Raw genomic sequence first — 18,044 nt, 5'->3', positions numbered from 1 at the left:
TGTTTCAGTTCTGAATAGCATTTTTACATTTATAATCATTTAGGCACTAAATACTGATCTAGTTTAAAAAAAAAAAGTATAATTGGATTGGCAAGATGGAGAATGAGAAATACAGAATCATGTTCTGGGGATGATCTGGGGAAGAGAGGCAGCAGGGATGTATGAAAGAGCTAAGACTCCATCTTCCACAATTGGGAATTCAATAGCTAACGTCCCAACCAGAAATTAAGATAATACTTGAGGCATGTGATTCGGAGATATAGACGTTACAAAAAATTGAAAACAGTGTCTCTTGGGAAAAAAACATTCAGGGGGATGGTGAACTACACACTTTTTTGTTGTTGCTGTTTTTGCAATTTTTCATAACAAGATTTGGAAATGATCTGAATTACACACTGTAGAATTTTAATTAAGAATTTAAAGAAAGGGGCTGGGATTGTGGCTCAGCAATAGAGCACTTGCCTAGCATGTGGGAGGCCCTGGGTTCGATCCTCAGCACCACATAAAAGTAAATAAATAAAATAAAGGTATTGTGTCCAACTACAACTAAAAAATAAATACTTAAAAAACGAATTTAAAGAAAGCAGAAACAGTTTACAATTTTGCAAAAACAAAACAAAAATCTTTCCCTTTATATACATGAAGAAAGAACTTCTAGATGATCAACCACAGCAGTAGTGGTTATTTCTGGGTGGTTCAAAAACCAGTGATCTTATTTATTTATTTTTTTTTTTTAAGAGAGAGAGAGAGAGAATTTTTTTAATATTTTTTTTTTTTTTAGTTTTCGGCAGACACAACATCTTTGTATGTGGTGCTGAGGATCGAACCCGGGCCGCACGCATGCCAGGCGAGTGCGCTACTGCTTGAGCCACATCCCCAGCCCCTGATTTTATTTTCTTTGCGACTATCTTCATCTAATAGTTCTGTATTGAGGTGCATTCATGAATTTAGCATAAAACCTAACAGGTCTAAAGATCATCATCTACTAAAAAAACAAACAAAAAATCCTTAACAAAGGTAAACAAAACAATCGTGATGCTTTAAAAGTAATCAACATCTTCTTTTAAAAGGCTTGCATGGTTTTAGAGTCACAGTATGTATGAGACTAATGAGTTTAAGGTTGTCTGAAAACACGAAGAAAATTCCAAAGACTCATTGCTGTCCAATCATCCTCTGATTCTAACACTTGACTTATTTGGACACAAAAACTAACTTATCTGACATCTGTGTCACTGTGCAGTCCAGCAAGACATGGAGATATGCTGGCTGATAACAATTTTTAACCTTTGGCAAGTAAAGGTTTGCAAAGAAACAGTCCATACAAGAAATATTTTGTTTCAAGCTGGGGCTATGGCTCAGTGGTAAAGTACTTGCCTAGCATGGGTGAGGCACTGGGTTCGATCCTCAGCACCACATAAAAATAAAGAAAGAAAGAAATATTTTGTTTCAAATTTTATATTACCACTGTAAGCTCTAGATTTCAATAAACAGGGCTGGGGATGTGGCTCAAGCGGTAGCATGCTCGCCTGGCATGCGTGCAGCCCCGGTTCAATCCTCAGCACCACATACAAACAAAGATGTTGTGTCTGCCGAAAAACTAAAAAATAAATATTAAAATTTAAAAAAAAAAAAGATTTCAATAAACAACGTCTAATACCAGAGAAGTTGGAGCCTATTTCCCAAAGAAATCTTATCAGCACACATCAAGATTGTTATAACCTGTAACAAAAGCCTGGTTAAGTTCTCTGTGGTCTGTTTTCCACCATGATTTTATAAAGAAAAAAATATACTGAAGGAACAACTAAAACAAATAAATATTTTATGGAGAAGGTCTATATCCATAATCTTAAGTATATTCTTAAATATTTAAAGTTATAGAATAAAATTAAAAAGTAAGACATACACATAACAGTAAATTTTATTCAGCTTGCTTTAAGCTATACTTAGAAACTGTATATTATCATGCAAAGTTACATTTTTTCTGCTACAAACTTCTTTGAAAATTCTAAGCCCACATTACACACACACACACACACACACACACACATTCTTTTTTGATCTAGCTTCCTTCTTTCTGGATCTACTTTCTCTTTATCTCCCTTCAAAAATCATACAAATTTACTCACCTGGAGATAATGTACCTTTTTAAAAACTGTACCAAAATTTTATTTAATTTGCCTTTTTCTCAGGCATGAGATTCAGGAAGTCATTCTTCATTAGATCAAATTCCCTTTCTTAGAATATCACAAGATAGGATTAAACTATTTTTAAGATGCAGTACTAGCTTTAAAATTTTGAACAGTTTAAGTTCTGATTTTTACCTCGTTGTGATGCTTTGGTGATGGGGAAAGGCTTTTGAGTTTGGGCATCAGGCTGAGACTCTGCTCCACTTTCAACAAAAGATAGATGGCTAACATCACTCAGCAACTCAGGCTCACTAGCCCAGTCCGACTGACTTAGGTCATCTTCCAAAACCTGTTCACAAAATAATTTAAATAAAAATATTGCACAGGAGTTTAAAACAGCTAATTTCTGTGAACTTCTTTACCATCATAAATACCATAAGAGAAATATTACAGAGAGCTGCCAAGTCCCTAACTCTGAAAAGTATTTACTTCTGAAACACAATCCTGGATAGCCCCTAGCAATGCTTCTTAAAGAAGGGCTACAGGGGCTGGAGTTGTAGCTCAGTGGTAGAGTGCTTGCCTCGCACACATGAGGTCCTGGGTTCGATCCCCGGCACTACATAAAAATGAACAAATAAAAATAAAGATTTAAAAAAAAAAGAAGAAGAAGAAGAAGGGCTACAGACAAGGATGAGTGAAGAAATGCGGCCAGCAGAGCAGAAGGGTCTCCTCCTCCCCCCACCCCCACACTTCTATTATAGCACTAATATCCTCATAATGAAAACATCAGACAAATAATGGCTTCATGCACACTGTCTGGCTTCCTTCTACAAAACCTACCTGGGGAATTTTTGCTTTCTAATCTTGTTCATTCTGTTTCTCCTGCTTGAACTGTCTTTCTTTTCTTCTCCCTCTCTCCAATCATTACTTCGTCTAGTATGCTCTTTCCAACCCACTCTTCTTCTATGATTTCTCATTTCTTTGAATTCCTATAGCACTTACTGTTTATAACGTATAATTGACAAGGATGTACCATCTCATCCCATTGGTTGATAGGTCACACACGCAGTGTGAATGAAGTGATCAGTGTCACTAAGAAGGTCAGCTGGCTGGCTAACAACCTCATTAGCTGACCTTACCTTGAGGAACTGGTTGCAAGCAAAAAGCATCAATATTAGCCCTTCAGATCAAGAAACTTGATCCTATTACAAGTTGATAAGACATATTTAAGAAGCTCACTAGAGAATGAAACTTAAAAAAAAAAAAACAAGGAATGGGATAAAATGCTGGCATTTTCTGTCAAGCATAACTCCTCCCTCCCTGTGGGAAAGCCACAAAAGGTAAGGCATGGACTCTAAGAAAACTGAAGCAATCAGAAGAAAACTTCTGGGAATGGGCTGGTGGCTCAGCGGTAGAGCACTCACCTAGCACCTGCAAGGCACTGGGTTCAATCCTCAGCACCACAATAAAACAAGTAAATAAAAGTATTGTGTCAACTACAAATAAGAAAGAAAAAAACCCCAAACTTCCACAGGCTCCTGCAGCAAGCGCCTATGAGCAGCTCACATTATCCTTTGCCCTCTTCCCAATTCTTCTGGATCATCCAAATTCCCACCTATAGCCAATTTCTCCATTTGTGCAATCGATTCTACTTCTCTTACCTATTTAAAGATAACACTTCCATTTTTTTCTCTCCATTGTGAATATTTCTTCTCTCCTGTATCATTCCATCAGTACACAAATATGCCCTCATTTATACTACTCTTTTAAAAACTTCCTCTTGACCTCAGCTCCCACACAATTTCTCTGTACTTCTTTGCAGCAAAATTCTTCAATAAAGTTCTGAAGTGCTATCTCGAATTTCTCTTCTCTCAATCTATTTATGCCCCAACTGCAATCAATTAACTCCCTGGTGACGTCCACCAGCCTTATGGTTTTAAATATTAGCTACTATACTTTAATTATGAAATATACTTTATCCCCATATTTTAACATCCTTGAAATCACAATGTAGATTATAATTGGTGGTACATCATGATTTAATCTGCAGCATTTTTTTTCTGAGTACTTCCAATAATGGTGTATCTTATAAACAACAGCATTCTAGATTTAATGATGGTAATGCAAACTGACAGCTTTCAAATTTCTATCTCTAGCCTAGACTTTTCTCCTGAACTACAGACTTAAATGTCTAACTGCACTTGACATTTCCTCTTGGATGTCTCACACCTGTCTCAAACTTTTAATATGCCCCAAACTGAATTCCTGATGTTCTTGTTCCACCTGCCATTTCAGTTGATGGTAACTCCTTGCTTCAGCTGCTCAGGCCAAAAACTTTATAGTCACCCTTTTCTCTCCCACACCCCACATCCAGTCCATCAGGAAATCCTGTTGGCTCTATCTTCAAAGTTTATCTAGGATTCAACCACTTATCTCCAAGGATACCATTTGTTCCCAGCCCCCACCAGGGCTTACCTAGGGCAGTGCTTCTCAAACTTTAGTAGATAAAGAAAGCATCTAGGGGTCTGTTAAAATTCAGATTTAGGTTTGGTCTGGGTGAGGCCTGAAATTCTGCATTTCTTATCCATATCCCTGTATCTTCTCTCTCACTTCCTTAAGCTCCATCCTCAGGAAGGCCTTCCAAACCACCTGATAACACAGCATCCTTCCCTGCAGTCCCACTCTTATTCCCCTTACCCTGATTTATATATTTGCTTGTTTATTGGTTTTCTTTTGCAAGTTTCCAGTAGATTCCACCCTAGATTCCACAGCTCAAGGTAGTAGGACGAGGATTCAAATACAAGCCTCCTACTGCTTCTGAAATAGTCACACCCAAAGCACTACAAAAAAATATTTATTGGGTGTTTGAGAAGGTTAAGCTTCTAAGTCCTTCCTTTCTTTTGCAATGCTAGGGATAGAATCCAGCGCCCTGAACATGCTATGTAAGAGGTCTACCACGGAGTCACAGACCAGCCTCCAAGCTTCTAATTCAAAAGTCAGGGTTCCCCATCCTTTCAAAAGACAGTATAGGAGCAGGGGATATAGCTCAGCCATAAAGTACTTGCCTAGCATGTATGAGGCCTTGAGTTCAACCCTCAACACCTACTCCCAAACACACACATACAAGCACACATGTAAACACACAACAATATAGCTGTACTTTAGCAACTGAAATTATACTACTAATTTATATATTAGCTTAAAATTTTTCTTTGTGCTTATTTATTTACCAAGATTTGAGTGTGACACTAATACTGCTTTATCTAGATGTTTACTCAAACCAACAAAACCTTTTGGTTTTAAATCTTACGCTAACTTGAAAATATTTAAATGCCACAGAGAACCCTAGGTTTCTATTTTATATTTTCTATGTGTTAGACAAGTCCCAAATACAATCAACGAATACCTCAGCTAAGCTCAGGAGGCTGAGCTGGAGTATCTCAAGATGGGAGGCCAGCCTCAGCAACTTAGGACCTATGAAACTTAGTGAAACCCTGTCTCAAAATAAAAATTTTAAAAAGTGGGGTGGGTTGGTGATGTAGCACAGTGGTCAAAAGCCCCTGTTCAATCCCCAGTATCAAAACAAAACAAAAAAAAAACACAACATAATATAAAAAATCTCAGGCTGGGGTTGTGGCTCAGTGGTAGAGTGCTCGCCTAGCATGCATGAGGTACTGGGTTTGATTCTCAGCACCACGTAAATGTAAAAATATTGTGTCCACCTAAAACTAAAAAAAAAGAAATATTTTAGGGGCTGGAGATGTGGCTCAAGCGGTAGCGCGCTCACCTGGCATGCGTGCGGCCTGGGTTCGATCCTCAGAACCACATACAAACAAAGATGTTGTGTCCGCCAAATACTAAAAAATAAATATTAAAAAATAAAAAAAAAAAAAAAATCTCAGCTATGAAATCTTAAGATCAAGTTGTTACTAGTTTGGTTGCTATTTTCTCTTCTAAATTGTCATCTTAGAACCATACAGTATCTTTTGCTTTTCTTGCGAAGTACCTGTCTTCTATATCAAGATAGGATAATGTGTCATAACTCTGACCATAAAATGTTATTTTCCTGGTACATTCAAGTTATTTTTCTTGAGTTTAAATTCATGGTGTCACATTTTTAAGAAGTTTCTCAAACTAATTCCTTAATTTTTCTTCCCCCTGTAATCGTCTCCTGCATGACTTGCTTACTCTAAACTTCTCACTCTTAAGACCAGCAGCACTGCAGATACTAACAGCTCAGAGATGCCTCCTTGTCTCACCTCTGTAACCTCTTCCTTTCACACAGACCTGGGCTTCTTGGTGCCAGGTCACTGAACTCCGCATGTTGAGCCTGAGGACCAGAACAAACAAGGAAACACAGGAACAAATTCCCAAGCTCTTAGCAAATGGGAATCAAACAGATTAAGAATCTCTTCTTCTCAGTCCTGGAGGGCAAGTACTGCATATCAAACACAGCAAACTGGCCTTTCTTAGCAGTGCAACTGTCTTTAAACCAAACAAATGTTTCATGACACATCGGCAAAGCAGTCAAAAACAAGCTGCCAAAAATACAGCTGCTCCAGTAGATGTAGGGAACGGGGTACATGGGCTTGTTTTTCCCTCACATCAAGGCTTCTGAGGGCTGGGGTTATGGCTCAGCGGGAGCACTCACCTAGCACACGTGAGGACCTGGGTTCGATGCTCATCACCACATAAAAATAAAATAAAGAAAGGTATTGTGTCCAACTACAACTAAAATAAATATTAAAAAAAAAAAAGGCTTCTGAGAAGAGATAACTGAGCTGAATCTTGAAATGCCAGGTAAAGTAAATAAGTACTCCAAGCAAAAAGAGTAACATACAAAAAAGAAAACAAACAAACTTTTAATAATAGCACATTTAGAAATTCCTTAAAATTTCTACCTAGGGCTGGGGTTGCAGTTCAGTGGTAGAGTGCCTGCCTGCCTGGCACTTGTGAAGCACTGGGTTCGATCCTCAGCCCCACATTAAATAAATAAATAAAGTTATTATGTCCATCTACAACAAAAATATTTTTTAAAAAGCTTCTATCTAAAAAATTAATTAGTCTAATAAGAAGTCAAAATTCATTTTGATGTCTAAATCAGAGACCCTGTCCTGGACTAAACTGAAAGCTTCTTCACCAAAATCCTCTTAAAACATCACAATCCCATACTCAAACTACTCACAAACCCCATATTTCCAGCTCTGTCTCACTACACATCTTTTAGTCCCACTTCTCAGACTTGTGACTTACCTTAGCTTTCCTTCCACTGGTATATATTGGGTTTTTACAATATGCCTGCTTGCTCTTCTGAAGGTAGCGCTTCCAAAAATTATGTAAAACTTCATTCTAAGGTGGAAGGGAAATGAGTGGTGATTCAGGTTATGACAACAAATGTTCAAGTGCATATGTACCACAGAACCTCTTGTACTTTATATACTGCTTTCACCTAAATGCCTGCTTTTCCTCAAGTAGAAAGATAGCATAATAGCAGGTATGTGGGGAAAATGTAATAGCTCTTCTTAATCTTACATTTCAAAGAAGAAAAGGACATTATAGATCACTTAGTTAAACCCTTTCTCTTACATTTTAATTAAGGATCAGAGAAAGAAAACAACTTATGCATCACTATGTTTCTAGTCAGGGTCAAAGCCCCTAACCCCTAGCACTAATAATGATTTCTTCTTAATTCTACTCTGAATCTTACTCTTCCAGCAATGAAATGTAAAGGTAACATCTAGATACTGGAAGACTTACCTTTAACTCAGGGCCCACTCCAAGGGCCTTTAGGGCTTCTGCTTGTTGGTAAAGTATGTGCTGAAAACCTTCACACACATACCAATCCCAGCCTTTTTCTAAATGACAAATAACCACATGTTAGACTTTGCACTCCTAATTTACTAACTCGATGCTACTACATAGTTACAATTTGTGTTTATACACTGTAACTTGAATTTTTCTGTGCTCCTGAATAGTTTCAATTCTTACATTCTCTTGTTTCTAGTCTAGAAAATTTGTACACAAATGCTAAAATTAAGCATTTTATATAATTTCATATTTAAATGTTTTCCATCAACTGTGATTTTTCTGAAATATTAACCTATAAGGGAGAAAAATAAGTAGTTAGCACACTAAAAAAGTGAAAAAAGTTTTTGAAATGATATTTTACCAGACATTGTCAAACAGAATCCTAAATGAAAGCACTCAGTCATTGCTTCCATCACTCACAATAGCCCAGCAAATTACTTGGCAAAAGATGACAAATATCAGGATCTGATAGTCCAAGAGTGTGAAAAAGGCAAAAAGAACATTCAAAGAAAATAAGCTGTTCAATGGCATTCTACTTTTGCAGATATAATTTTACATTATAGGGAGAAACTGAAAGCAAGAAATCTAATACTTCCTGATCTCTGCCCACATACCAAGTGCGTACTAAAGTATTTTAAGTAAATTATTTTCTTGAATCCTCAAAACCATCCTAAGACATTATTAAGAAATATGCCACCACAATAGACAGCAACAGACAGAGCAAATGTTAAATGACTATGGCAACCAGTTAAAGAAAACATTAAAATTGTAACACCACGATGTGTTTTACTCCTCATTACAGGATAAATATAAGTATGTTATCAATTCTTTAAAAACAGCTTCTGAAGTCTGTTACTGTCTTCCAGAATCCTTCTCCCATACACGTGGCAGAGGACTCAACCCATCTCCCCTACTTGAATGTCTCAGTGTCTCCCAACACCCTCCGACTAACTCAATCCCATCCTGGAAGGGATCTCAGGGTGTAACAGAAAGCTTGTATTTCTGATGCATCCATACACTGTCCCAGCATGCTGTTTCAGAAACTTAGAAACTGATAAAATGGCATTTTAAATTCTGAGTCTATTCCTATTTTACAAAATAAATGATATTACTCTTTTCATTTCAGAGATGAAGAGACTAAGAAGATACGGTTGACTATAGACACTTAACCCCTTATTAAGCACCTGGAGTTCCTTGAGGAATTTACAATTAAACTTCACATTGTAACTATTTAAACACATCAAGTCTGAATTAATCAGGATTTACTCTGATAAAATTTAAGAAAAATTAATCAGGTTTTAGTCCAATTAAAATTCAAGTGCTAAAATTAAGAATTTTGTATAATTTCAGATTTTAAATGTTTTTCATTAACTGTGATTTTTCTGAAATATTAACCTAAAAGGGAGAAAAATAAATAGTTAGCATACTAAAGTCATCATTAAAAGCAGGGAACATGAGTTAGTATTTAGGCATTCTCTGTTATTCATCTAAGAATGTCAATGTATTCCATGTAAATATTTAATTTTCATTCATATATATATATATATATATATATATATATATATATATATATTTGCACAATATTTTACGTATGTGTTATCTTCACAGCTACCTCATGTAGAAAAGTCTACTATTATCATTACCCTGGTTTCAAATTTGAGAATCTGGTCCTAGGTCATTAGTCACAAAAATAAAACGCTTCAGTGGACTTTACCTCCAATCCTTCTCAATAATGGTTAATTATATGTACTCATTAGATTAATAAAATAGATTATCTTTCCAAGCACACCCATGCTGAGGCTATTTTAAGGGAAAATAATCTTCCTATTTTAAAAGGGTGTGCTCAAAATTCAACATGAGAAATGGGCTTCTGAAAGTTTATTGTGTTTAACTCACCTAACTACAGTTGAATGATTGTGGACAATAAGCATTTTCCTTGAAAAGCATAGAAAATCATATTTCTAATCAATAATAGACATGCAACAGAAGAATATATGCCAGTAGATAAAAATAAATGTTCCTTTTGCTATTATTATCTTTTGCATAATAGTTGCTCCACTGGAAAAGCAACTCAATGACAGTAATAAGGATTTAATAAAAGGTATGATTTAATACATCTGCTTCCAATTTTACCATCAATTGTTACCAATTTTAATTCAATTTTGGAATATCTGCTGTAAAGCTAGCATTTTCTCTAGAATCTATTTAAACTTCCATTCCATGCCCCCAAATCATGACAGTGAAAGATGTGAATAAAGAATGTTAAGTGTGAGGCTGGGGCTCAGTGGCAGAGTGCTTGCATGTGTGAGGCACTAGGTTCAATTTTCAGCACCGCATACAAACAATTAATTAATTAATTAAAGGTCCATTAATAACTAAAAAAATTAAAAGGAAAAACAAAAGTTAAGCACAAATGAAGAACGAGCTTACCATGCTTTCTTTTTCTTTTAAGCCCCCTGTTGATGGTTTTTATCTTGGCATTAGGAATAGCATCAGTGTTTATGACTTCCTTAGATCTCTACAGGAAACAAACACAGACCTTATGAAGGTTTTACATCTCCCATAGCATCAAGTATGCTCTGAGAAGTATAATAAACCAAATTGCAAATGCCAAGACCAATCATGGTCTTGGGAAAATCATATAAGTTGTAATATTCTGGCTAAACTTTATGTTGCTTTTTCATTAACAATTTCTTTCTTTTTTTTTCCCCCCCAGGGCTGAGGATGGAACTCAGAGGAACTCAGGGCCTTAGGTGTTTACTAGGCAAGCATGCTCTGCCACCCCCAACAATTTCTTGATTCTTAAAACAGTGCCTAAACATAGTAACCACGAAGTGTCTGTTAAATGAATAAACTTTATTTTAAATCACTGATTAACTCTATTAAACAAAATCAAAAGTCAAATTTACTTTTTTTCTTTCCTCCACGCAAAACACACTTGGGCATTAAAATAATTTCTGTATTTGCCATACTATTGATGCCTCTTTTTCCATGTGTTTGAATATTACTCTATAACTGCTTTCATGTCTAAAATTATAAAAGTACTATTCTTTGTTTTTAGTGAAACTTACAGAATTTTAGAATGATTAACTGATTAATATAATTCATACCAGTCTTTTTTTAATATTTAGTTTTTATTATAGATGGACACAATATCTTTTTTTTTATATTTGAAAACATGGGAAGTAGTTGTTTATATGGTAGTCCATTTATATCAGTATTACAGAATCACTTCAAATATGAATTTAATCTCCTAAATTATTTCTAACAATTTTTTTCTGCATGAGTTTTTAGTTTGCACATAAACAATGATGTGTAACATCAATTATGATTTTTTTAATAATTTAGATCAACCTCCTTACCCTACCTTCATAATGTTTCTATATCAGATTCCCTAAATTTGAGCCAATATTTTGTCTAATATAACATTTGAAAAATCAGAGAAATTGGACACAATATCTTTATTTTATTTTTATGTGGTGCTGAAGATCGAATCCAGTACCTCACACATGCTAGGTGAGCAGTCTAGCTCTGAGCTACAACCCTAGCCCCATACCAAAGTCTTTTTCTTCCTACTGCTCTCAAGATCAAGTGTCTAAGATTCTGGCTTTCTCACAACCAAAAATGAATGAAATTTATCTTTAACTCTCATTAGAAATAAAAGATGACAGGATTTTTGGGATGTAGTCTATCTAGTCACAGAAAATATTTTCAAAGCAATTTTAGTGTACTAGGTTGGTCACACTGAGAACATAAGACATGTCAAAGTAAATACAAAAGCAGTTATCTAGCAATAACAAGTAAAACTTATAAAGGATAGTCAGGAAAAAAAGGCTCAAAATACAGATTATACAAAATGTGAAACAACAAAAAAACTAGAAAAAGCTAAATATCTAAAATTAGAGCTGTAAGTAAATTACTGAATGATTATATTAAGGAATTACTTAGAGTCAGCAAAAATATCTGCAAATGTTTAGAATATCACAAATAAAAAGATCTCAGATCCCCTTACCTCTCTCATACATAGGAAAAAAAGACGAAAAGGAAATTCTTGGGCTGGAGTTGTAGCTCAGTGGTAGAGCACTTGCCTAGCATGTGTGGCACTGGGATTGATTCTCAGCACCACATAATCAAATAAAGGTCGACTGATAACCCAAAAAAAATATGTTAAAAAAAAAAAAAAAAGGAAATTTCTGAAATGTGTTGAGATCATTAATTTAAGCTTTCATCTTCACAATTTCAAAATTTCCTACAATAAACATGTATTGCTCTTATAATCTTAAAAACCTATTAAACTTATATAATTCCAGCCTATACACTTTTATTAAATATCCATGAAATATCATAAAAATATCTATTATTTAAGTTGGCCAAATTTAAGACCTTACATTTTTTTTCCTGGATAAAACACATCAATAAGTTTCCTATTCCTTAGCAATTTGGAAATCTTTTTCTCAGACTCCACAGAGTGCCTAGAGCTAGAAGAATCATACACAGAATAAGCTGGAAGACAATGAGAGGGATAGAAAAATTGGGTAATTTGTATCATGATTTCCATTTTTCAAAGGTATAACCACTATCTCACTGCTCATTCCCCTCCCACTGGGTCTCAACACCATACTACACAATGAATGCCAGGGAGCACTAACTACATCACATTCTATGTAATGAACACATCTGCACTGCCATAAAGCCAAGAGTAAAGACCAAAGCCCTACAACAGAGTTTTGTCTATTTTATGGAAGGAAGCTCTGAGCTAGGTTCTTGGCCTTTATAAAAAATATGCTGCCCACTTTCAAGAACTCTACATTCTTGATAAATTTATTCCATGTGAATTGACAGTCATTTAAATGTGGAGCTATTCAGTGGTATCAGAACTTTTTAAGATAAAAAATAATCACAGTCGGGGCTGGGGATGTGGCTCCCGCGGTGGTGCGCTCGCCTGGCATGCGTGAGGCCCGGGTTCGATCCTCAGCACCACATACAAACAAAGATGTTGTGTCCAACGAAAACAAAAATAAATAAGTAAATATTAAAAAAAAAATAATAATCACAGTGAATTTAATCAGCCAGGACAAATAAAAGGAATTATCAAAGACAGAAATAAAAGAGACAATGAGTTATGGTAGTTAAATTTCTATTAAAAATAGTATGCTGACTTCATCTGCTAATGGCAAGTCTATTAGGCCACAGGCTTCCTTCAGCACATTTACGTTTGCACTGTGGTCTAACAGTGAGTTTAGTGTCACTAAACACTAGTGCCTTAATATGCACCAAAGCAGAGGATCAAACTGCATATATTTCAAGTGAACAATCTGATGTGCTTGCGTATGTACATATATTTATATATAACTCAAGATACATAATATCTCCATAAAACCATCACCATAATCAAGATAAATGAACATCTTTTTTACACCAACAATTTCATCAGAGAAAACATCTGGCCTTTGGTTTTTTGGGATTGGCTTATTTCGCTTAGCATGATATTCTCCAACTCCATCCATTTACCTGAAAATGCCATAATTTTATTTTGTCTTAAAGCTGAGTAATAGTTATTATGTATATATACCACAGTTTCTTTATCCATTCAATCCCTTTGAAGGGCATTGAGCGAGGTTGGTTCCATAGTTTAATTATTGTGAATTTTCCATCCAAACATTTAATAAAAGTTAGACATTTCATTTTTAGAATGAGACAAGGTCAAATGCCAGGAGCTGCTCCATTTGATCTTTAGGTTCTTCGAGAAGCTATAGAACTTGTTTTTTTATTTTGTTTTGTTTTTTAAATGTAATAGTTCTAATCAGTTATGCATGACATAGAAAGCTCTTCGATTCATTGTACACAAATGGAGCAGAATTTTTCACTTCTCTGGTTGTAGGTGAAGTAGAGTCACACATTTGTGTAATCATCATGTACCTAGAGTAATGATATTGGTCTCATTCCATCATCTTTCCTACCCCTTTGCCCCTTCCCTTCCTCCCCTTTGCCCCATCCAAAGTTCCTCCACTTATCCCATGGGCCCCCCCAATATGTATTAGCATCCACTTATCAGAGAAAACATTCGGCACCTGTTTTTTTGAGATTGGCTTATTTCACTTAGTATGATATTCGCAACTCCATCCATTTACCTGCAAATGCCATAATTTTATTCTCTTTTAATGCTGAGTAATAAGTACACTGTGAATATGTACCAGTGTCTTTTTACACTCATCTGTTGAAGGGCACTTAGTTTGCTTTCATAGTTTAGCAATTGTGAATTGTGCTGCTATACACATTGAAGTGGCTATGTTACAGAAGTATGCTATTTTAAGTCTTTAGGGTATAAACCGAAGAGTGGGATAGCTGGGTCAAATGGTGGCTCCATTCCAAGTTCTCTAAGGAATCTCCATATTGCTTTCCATATTGGCTGTACCAATGTGCAGTCCCACCAGCATTGTGTGAGTGTGCCTTTTCCCCCCACATCCTCACTAACACTTATTGTTGCTTGTATTCTTTTTTTTTTTTTTTTAAAGAGAGAGAGAGAGAGAGAATTTTTTAATATTTTATTTTTTAGTTTTCGGCGGACACAACATCTTTGTTTGTATGTGGTGCTGAGGATCGAACCCAGGCCGCACGCATGCCAGCTGAGTGCACTACCGTTTGACCCACATCCCCAGCCCCAAATTGTTGCTTGTATTCTTAATGATTGCCATTCTGACTGGAGTGAGTCAGAATGAAATCTTAGAGTACTTTTAATTTACATTTCTCTAATCACTAGAGATGTTGAACATTTTCTCATATATTTGTTGATCTACTGTATATCTTCTTCTGAGAAGTGTCCAGTTCCTTAGTCCATTTATTGACTGGGTTATTTGTTTTTTTGGCTTAAGTTTTTTGAGTTCTTTGTATATCCTGGAGATTAGTGCTCTATCTGATGTGCATATGGTAAAGATTTTCTCCCATTCTGTAGGCTCTTTCTTCACATTATTGATAGTTTCCGTTGCTGAGAAGCAGCTTTTTAGTTTGAATCCTTCCCATTTATTGATTCTTGATTTTATTTCTTGTGCTTTAGGAGTCTTGTTAAGGAAGTCAGGTCTTAATCCGACGTAATGAAGATTTGCCGACCCTGTGTGCTTTGAGCAAATTCCTTTCCACAGAGCAGAGTCCTATTAGCCTATCCAGCAGTAGACTGTCCATACCTTGATTATTTTGGTTATACTGGTCTGAAGATGTGGTCACAGGACCTAGAGCTTCTAGTGTGACATCTCATTTACCAAAGTTACAAAGGACAGTATAACAATTTCTACCTTAAGAAGCAGGTGTGATGTGGTAAAAGGAACCATGGAGTTAGAAGACTCAGGTTCGAGACTTGGCTCAAAACTTGCAAGAATTTGGAAAACTCATTCAACTCTTGAGCCCCACTTGCTCCATCAAAAATAGGCACAACACTATATCTCACAGGTTGTTACGAGAAGGAAATGAGATAATAGATAAGGAAATACTTTGTAATTTGTATGGCACATCAGAAAGATAAAATGAAAATAGCTCAACATAACTTCAAAAGCTCATCCTCAATCTAATTTACAAATTCCTTAATTCAAGAGTGAGAATTTAAAGACTACTTAAATTCTTAGAATTTGGGTACTGTATGAGAGATAAAGTTCATCAGTTTTTTTGAGAACCACTAGGCTGAAACTGCAATTTTTAAAACTTAAGAAAATTCATAAAAAACATGTTACTTACTTCTGTAACATTGTGACAAGAAGTGCAATAATATTTGCCTTCATCAGTAAGACCCCAAGAGACAGCAGCACATTGAGAACAGCGTTCTTTAAACTCTTCCTATAGAAGAGGGAAAAGGTGTTAATATAAAACCACATTCAGTTTAAACCCTGCAGTTATTAGTTCTACTTGGAGGGTTCCTGTCAATTTTACCCTATAAATTAAAAAAAAAAAATCACAGAAAATATATCAGAGATATCTGTTCAGCAAGGAGAAGAGCTCAATCTCTTAAGCAGTATGAAACTCAATTGCAGACAACGTGCTAAAATATGCAGTCTGTGAGGGGAGAAAAAAAAAACATGATAGGGATAAACTGAAATAAAGACAAATAAAACTCCTTGAAAGTGCTAAGAAAAAAATGGTGAAATAAAAGTATAAATAAGACTTTAAAATTACATATACCATTTAGAAATTCCTCTAGGGCATTAAAAGCACATACCAAAATGAAACTAGATTCTTGTTGTTTCTAGTTTTGATTTATTCATTCAACAGTATGAAAAGTATCAACTACATGAGAACTGGGCATTTTACTAGGTGCTGGGAGTCAATGGTGAGCAAAAGAGACTTGGAACCTACTGGTAGCAAATATGTATATCTTATGGTGAGTAACGATTAAGTTCCATCAATTTAGCATTTAGACCTTAACCATTCAGTTAACATTGATTGAGCGGGGTATGGTGGCGCAGGCCGGTAATCCCAGAGACTCAAAAGGAGGATCCCAAGTTTGAGGACTGTCTCAGCAACTTCGTGAGGCCTTAAGCAATTTAGCGAGACCCTGTCTCATATAATAGACACATACATAGGTCTGGAACGTTGTCCTGTGGTACAGCGCCCGGGTTCAATCCCCCATACCCACCCGACCAAATTCCGCGAGCCTGTTCTGGGCGACCTTCTAGCACAGCACTGCCTCTGTACGTCCAGGACCTAACTTTCCGACTCTCAACTCTTCCGTGTTGGACTTATTATCATCATTGATCTAATTACCAAAAACTCATTTAATAACGTCAATGGATACAGCATTTTAGGTAGTATGTAAAAAATGAATGCCAGATTTATTTTGGCAGCTTGGTAAAGCTGTCAATGACCCCGCACTGACAGGCCTCGAGGATCCTCGGCCGCACCCAGGCCAGCGCCAGTGGGACGCACGGGTGATCCCGGGGAGAGGGCAGCTGGGCAGGTGGCCCGGCAAGCGCGTGGCGGCCTCCTCCCAGACGCGCCCAGCCAACCGCCCTCCACCCCAGCTCTGGCCGCGCCCGGCCTGGAACGCAGCGCACGCGGCCCGCCCTCCCCATCCCTCGCCCCGCCCTGCGCCCGCGGGCGGCCGCCCTGGGCCTGACGGCGTCGCGCGACCGCCGCTCCTCAGCCTCACTGCCCTGGGGGCCCGCGGTCCTGGCCCGCCAGGAGCCACCTCCTTACCGCCTCCTCCAGCTCCATCGCGCCGCCTCGGCGCGGAACCCGTTACCAGGGCAGCGAGCGCCGCTTCCGGGAGTCGCAGGAGGAGCCCTCCGGCCGGAAACGCAAACCCCGGACTCTGAATTCCGGGAGCCTGCGTCCGTGCGCTGGGACGCTTTGGCGCTCTCGGGCGAAGCTCCGTGAAGCGCGCGTCCGCCTCCGCCTCCGGGACCACGTTCCTTCTTGGGTCGCGGTGAACAAAACCCTGCAGCGAACCAGCGGGCGATTCGGACGCGCACCCCGCTGACGGCTGCTGGCCCCAGTCCACGCGTTCCTCAGGCCGCCGGCGAGGCGACGCCAGGCCGGGTTCCCGCGCGTCCCCCCGCCCTTGCCGCACTTTTCTGGGAGAGGAGTCGAGGCGGAGGGAGGAGCGCGGCTGTTGAGTTAGAGGTCTGATCGCGACCCTCCCGCCTACTGTGCCTCCTTTCCTCCTCTGTAGGAATTAGGCACGACTGCGGGCCCTTGTAGTTGGGCCTCACCGAGCGCTGGCGCGCGCGGCGGGCCTCGTGGGCCCGCTGAACCCAGTCCCGGTCCGGCCCGTCCACAGAACGGGTGCAGGGCCTGGCACTCAGACCGAGCAAAAGGCCGCCCTCCCGGGGATGCTGTTCTGGTGGGAAGAGAAAAAAGGAGACACGGTGACGTTGAGTGGTGGTGTGCGCCAAGGAAGGGGCTCTCAGGAGCCTGTCCCACTCGAAATGGGCCATCGAGGAAGGTCTCGACGAGAGGAGAAGAGAGCTTCGACCTAGGCACACATTCCAGGAAGTTTGGGACTGGAGATGGGTCTCAGTGGCAGAGCGCTGGCCTAGCATGTGTGAGGCACTGGGTTTGATGCTCAGCACTGCATAAACTGAGGTTCATCATCATCTAAAAAAAAGTTCGAAAAAGAAGGTTATA

The 18,044-nt window shown here is 38.1% G+C and overlaps 1 protein-coding gene across 4 annotated transcripts in view; it reads right to left on the bottom strand.

Annotated features, from left to right (window-relative positions):
• Taf1b (TATA-box binding protein associated factor, RNA polymerase I subunit B) overlaps positions 1-17,234 on the bottom strand; it is a 71,887-nt gene extending 54,653 nt beyond the window's left edge. Inside the window, exons 1-8 of one of the 4 annotated variants that reach the window (XM_058578355.1) lie at positions 17,115-17,234; positions 15,660-15,758; positions 10,365-10,452; positions 7,884-7,981; positions 7,380-7,475; positions 6,386-6,456; positions 5,914-5,983; positions 2,322-2,475 (exon numbers count right to left, since the gene is read on the bottom strand). In XM_058578355.1, the coding sequence (XP_058434338.1) occupies positions 2,322-2,475; positions 5,914-5,983; positions 6,386-6,456; positions 7,380-7,475; positions 7,884-7,981; positions 10,365-10,452; positions 15,660-15,758; positions 17,115-17,132 (694 nt within the window). In that variant the 5' untranslated portion in view covers positions 17,133-17,234. The other 3 variants (XM_058578356.1, XM_046441239.2, XM_058578357.1) reach the window with 3 other exon arrangements.
• Positions 17,235-18,044: the final 810 nt, after the last annotated feature.

This window comes from Marmota monax, unplaced genomic scaffold (genome assembly GCF_021218885.2).
Source record: "Marmota monax isolate L192 unplaced genomic scaffold, Marmota_monax_Labrador192_F-V1.1 WCK01_AAM20220418_F8-fsc00010, whole genome shotgun sequence".
Classification (NCBI taxonomy): Eukaryota; Metazoa; Chordata; class Mammalia; order Rodentia; family Sciuridae; genus Marmota; species Marmota monax.
Note: the sequence above shows the minus strand (reverse complement) of the source record. Positions and strands in the feature narration are given on the sequence as shown.